Source organism: Petaurus breviceps, unplaced genomic scaffold (assembly GCF_028583685.1).
Source record: "Petaurus breviceps papuanus isolate PSGF00001 unplaced genomic scaffold, PetGlider_PUasm1.0 176, whole genome shotgun sequence".
Lineage (NCBI taxonomy): Eukaryota > Metazoa > Chordata > Mammalia > Diprotodontia > Petauridae > Petaurus > Petaurus breviceps.
In genome coordinates this window covers 30,980,730-30,985,924 of record NW_027185771.1, presented here as the reverse complement: position 1 = coordinate 30,985,924, position 5,195 = coordinate 30,980,730, and the positions used below count along the sequence as shown (strand labels likewise).

Below are 5,195 nucleotides of genomic sequence, written 5' to 3'. Positions count from 1 at the left end.
TAACTGTGTCAAGAAACTAAAAAAAGAGATATTGGTAATTTGGGGTAGCTGGTTATTGAAGTGAATAAAATGTTGTGCCTGGAGTCAAGATGATTCCTCTTCCTGAGTTCAAATCAGAACTCAGATACTTATTAACTGTATGATCTTGGGCAAGTCACTTAACCCTTTTGCCTCCATTTCCTCATCTGTAAAATGAATTGGAGAAGTTTGGCAAACCATTCTAATATCTTTGCCAAGAAAACCCTAGATGGGGTCATGAAAAGTTGGACACAACTGAACAACAACAACCTAGATCATTTTATCACCACTAATATGGTTAGTGTGGTGTGTATGTGTGTGTTGTGGATATAAGTGGTTCAATTGAAACCAAAGATAATTGTAAACATATATAGAGTGATTTGAGATTTATCATGGATTTTCAATACATTATCAGGACCAATCTCTTGATCCCTCTGAAACTTGGCTCTTTAGAGAAGAATAGGCTAGGTTTATGGCCCAAATCTCCTGCTCTCCTCAAGATGGTGGAATCCAGGTTGGAATTATATGTATCTGTCCCCCACTGCTAAGGAAAATGATTTTTAAGTTCATGCCATTTCCCTGATAATTATGCCTTATCTGGAAAGAAATTTTACAAGCTGTATCCTAAACTTTGAGTCTTCCTACCAAATACCATTTACACAGAGACCATTATCAGTAGTAAATAATGAGTAAACCCATTTATCTAAGCCAATAGCAAATGGAAATCAAAGAAATTATATGAATTAGAATATAAAACAAAAGATAAAGTGAATACTTCTCCCACTGGGTAAAAGATATTTCAGCTCAACTCAGATACATTCCCTGATTTTACCCAAATGGAAATTTCTTGAAGTCTCTAATATTGCAAGCTGAAATAGGGACATACTTAAGATGCTAGCTCCTCTACATGTTGCTTTCTCCACAAAGTCTTTCCCTCCAAAGACCTCCTTCTGAAGAGAGTCTCTCTCTTAAAGCTGGAAACCAGAAGGATGTTTCCTGCTCAAGTTCTTGCTAACACTGACTCTCTATCCAAGCTGAATGTCAAGTATTCCCTGGGTTTTAAAATGTAAGCTACTGGAAGTAGTACGGGGCCTGAGTATTTGGTTCTCCCACAATTCTCTGCACCCTTCCTTTCCGACCTGGTCCCCGGCAGGATGGCTCCCTCGAAGAAGGGCGGCGAGAAGAAGAAGGGGCGCTCCGCCAGCAACGAGGTGGTGACCAGGAAGTACACCATCAACATCCACAAGCGGATCCACGGCGTAGGCTTGAAAAAGCGCCCCCCGCGGGCCCTGGAGATCCTCAAATTCGCCATGAAAGAGATGGGGACCCCGGACGTGCGCATTGACACCAGGTTCAACAAAGCCGTTTGGGCCAAAGGTATCAGGAACGTCCCGTACAGCATCCAAGTGCGCTTGTCCCGGAAGCGCAACGAGGACGATGACTCTCCCAACAAGCTGTACACGCTGGTTACCTACGTGCCCGTCACCACCTTCAAAAGCTTACAGACGGTCAACGTGGATGAGAACTAAGGTGGACTCGGTCCCAATAAAGTCATAAAATGTCAAAAAATAAAAATAAAAATAAAATAAAATGTAAGCTACAGATTGCTCCTCAGAAATTGAAAAACCAAAAAAATGTCAGGCATGCTGTGTTCCCTAAAGCCAAACAAACAAAATCTAAGAAAGAGAAGAGCAACTGAGCACATGTAAGAAGATATTGTCTAATGTATTTTAAAGAAAAAAATACTTAACATATTATGGCCAGGCATATGTATATTCAAGCCAGTTTGAACTGATTTGTGAGAACTGATTGTTAAATTTTCAATGTGAGCCTCTACACCTTGGAAATAAACACTTCAAATCAGGTCTACAATTTTATTTTATTTGTTTTTATAATTTTATTGTTTTCCTACACTTAAGAAAGTAATAGAAAAATATTAATATTACAGAGCAATCATAAAAGTATGGTATATGTACATTTTTCCCATAGAGTTGATATTAAATATTTACCAGAACAGCACTGATTGTGAATCAGAAGGATGTGTCAAGTTTTGATTGCTATTCATATAAATGTGTACTTTAAAAAGCACCTTTTTTTTTCAAGGCCAATCCTTCTAACTCTTCAAAATGTCGTTCCCTCTACCCTTTGGATTTGGCATTGCTATTATTGGATTTGACTTGTGTACTTCTTTATATGAATTGCAATCAGAAAGGATATGTGGACCTTGACAAAGGAACAGATATTGCATTGATTATTTACCCCCCCCGACTCTACTTTTATTTAGCTTGATGTGGCCCTGGGTGGCTACTTTGTTCTAGCAACAACTGCTAACCTTATAGAACCTCTATTCTATCATGACGATGATGTACTTTTTTGGGTATTTTTGCACATTGATGAGATTTTTACATGAATATCCTGGGATGTGACGAAAAATATACTGGGATGTGAAGAAAACCACACCCTGAAAAACAGAGTAAAAAATCTTTTTGACCTGGGAACAACCAGTGATTGGTCAAAGAAAAGTGGGGCTTCTGTAGGTCATTTGTGATAGTGATTCATTTTTGTTTTTTAAAGAATGACTACCATTAAATGTTTACCATATAAAACTTGAGATGGCAAAGACTGAGACTATCTTCTGCTAGAAGGTCATTTAGTTGGTCCCATAAATTAAGTTTAACATCCTTCAACTTCTACTTTATCAGTAGAAATCTGGTGGTTCCCAGCATACAATTGGGATATGCTGGATTCTTATTTACATACAATGTCAGATACCCTAGAGTTTGCATGGATATGAAAAGGTTTAGCATTCCAAACATATCTATGTCTTTATTTAGGAGAATGTGTCTCTGGAGAATATGTTCCTGGGTGAGTAACCTAAAGTTACTGGGGTTTGAGAATATCTATGCCTTTTGAGAGAATTATGATAAATATTCTTTCAGATTCAAATATCATTTCACATTTATTTGTGGAACTGTATGTGGGTGGTGAATAGGTGTGCTTGTTAGACATCTGTGAATGTATCTTGAGACAAGGAAATAAAGTATTTGAACTTTCAAAAAATGTTGGGAAGCACACAAAATATTTTAGTCTCCCAGTGAACCAGAGAAATTACAAGCAACTTGTACTCTACCTTCTAAACAATGATAGTATTGCTATTCATTGATTAAAATGGTAGGATGTAATTTCCTTGAGAGAATTATTTTTGTGGGGTTTTTTTCCATCTTAAGTGCTCTGGACATAGTAGGTGCTTAAATGTTTACAGATTTGAAATATTGAAAGTAAGAAACTTGAGAGCAGAAATATTATACAAAGGTTTTCAATGACATAGTTATCATGTTGTATGTGGTATACTGAGAATGGAATAGACCAACCAGATTGCTCTTTCACTTTATGTAAATATAGACACAGTATCACTGTTTGCCATTTTATTGAGGCAATGCTGTGTGTAAAATGATTTTTAGTTACTTATTCCCATGGCTTACTCCAGGGGCTTCTGGCACTGGTAGTCAACATCTATTATAATGTTGAATACCATTACATAAAGTCTAGAAAGCTATGTCCAGCTTTTTATCAGCTTGAAAATGGAAAGAGGAAAATTGTCATCTCTTGCAGCCATTTTTAAAAAATACCCATTTCCATAAGCACTTTGGGACCTTCCTTAAAAAAAAAAATACCATGAACATTATGTTCCAGAATAGATTGTTCCATGGGAACTGGGCTATTTCTTAAGGGTGCCATTATCTGTTTTACCTGTAACTACCCTCCAAGAGTTTTATCCTTTAGCTAGATTGTAAACATGTATTCTGAAGATGTCAGTAAAACTGACAGGATGGTTGTGTGATTTGTAAATGAAACACTGCTTACTAAAGTCATAACAGCCCTCAGGCTGCCTGTCTTTTGGTCCCTGTAGATATGTGTCTCCTGTCAGGAATTTCATCAATAAAGTATTATTAACCACAAATGAAATAATTTTTCTTAGATTTTTTTTCTCTTTGGATTAAATTTGAGATTCTTTTCCTCACTCAATCACTGCTCTACCTCAACAAATATATAAATGAATAGAATGTGAACTATATGTAAAGATATTGGAAAAAAAATGATTTATAAGTAGAAGAGAATCTATTGAGTGTTCATTAAGTGTTAAGCATTGCTACTAACTAGACATACAAATGAACAGGATAGTAAGGATTTAAAATTTGAATTAAGAGAGGCAACACATATAGAAGAGTCCAGTTACAGGACAGATTTTAAGGCCTAGTGGTCCTTATGGTATGGCAGCAATGAGTATGATAAAGGCCAGGAGTCCCTGGGATACTTGGCAGGTCAAATGACAATACCCAGGGGTCTGGAGACCATAGTGGCAGAATAGATGGAAAATGCCAGTGGAATCTAGGTAGCAATAGCAATGGCAGGGGTAAGACCTTACCAGAAGTAGTATAATTGGTGACTCTATACTCATCTAAGTTGTTTTAGTGACCATTTGCCCATCTAATGACTATTAGGAAAGGAGTCATGGGCCTAAGGGTTGGAGAGGAGTAGGGCTCTGCATTACCTCTTGAGGAGTTAGGGATGGGAAGGGGTAATTGACTGGACAAGGAAAGCTTCAGGGGGAGGTTTGTTTGAAAGGAAGCCTAGGGTTCTGAAATACAAAGATAGTTATACCACCTCCCCCAGCTTAGAGTGCCTCCCCCACCCTCCAGTCACATCTACTATATGTGCCATCTATTTTGCACTTTCCTATATATGGATATGCTGTCTCTCCTGGCTAGATTGAAAGTTCCTTGAATGTAGGGATTATTTTCATTTTTCTTTTTTGTACCTCTACTATCTAGCACTATGTCTGACACTAGGCAAATAAATGTTTGTTGATTGTTGATAGTGTGTTAGAAGGATGATTTGGAAAAAAGCAGAAAGGCAGGAGATGGGATGTTAGGTTTAAGGAATAGTAGCCCTCTTTGGCTGAAACTTTGTCTCCTGTATGCAAAGTATGAAATAAGAGTGGGAATGTACTTTCAAACCAGATTGTGGAAAATGAAGATTTGAATATGACTCTCACTTGTTAGTTTGGATAGCTAGAAGGAGAGGTATTTCTTCTACAGAAGTTGCAAAGTGGAGGTTTGGGATTTGGGGAAGAGATAATGAGGTGTGTTTTGGACTTTGTGAGTTTCCAATATCTG

The 5,195-nt window shown here is 37.5% G+C and overlaps 1 protein-coding gene across 1 annotated transcript; it reads left to right on the top strand.

Annotated features, from left to right (window-relative positions):
• Window positions 1-1,120: 1,120 nt before the first annotated feature.
• On the top strand, window positions 1,121-1,609 carry LOC138159640 (large ribosomal subunit protein eL31-like). Its single transcript, XM_069085940.1, has one exon. The coding sequence runs from the start codon at window positions 1,173-1,175 to the stop codon at window positions 1,545-1,547; it is 375 nt and encodes a 124-aa protein (XP_068942041.1). The 5' UTR covers window positions 1,121-1,172; the 3' UTR covers window positions 1,548-1,609.
• Window positions 1,610-5,195: the final 3,586 nt, after the last annotated feature.

What these genes read in the sequence shown, in the direction of transcription:
- LOC138159640 (XM_069085940.1), top strand. Translation starts at nt 1,173, where the DNA reads ATGGCTCCCTCGAAGAAGGGCGGCGAGAAGAAGAAGGGGCGCTCCGCC.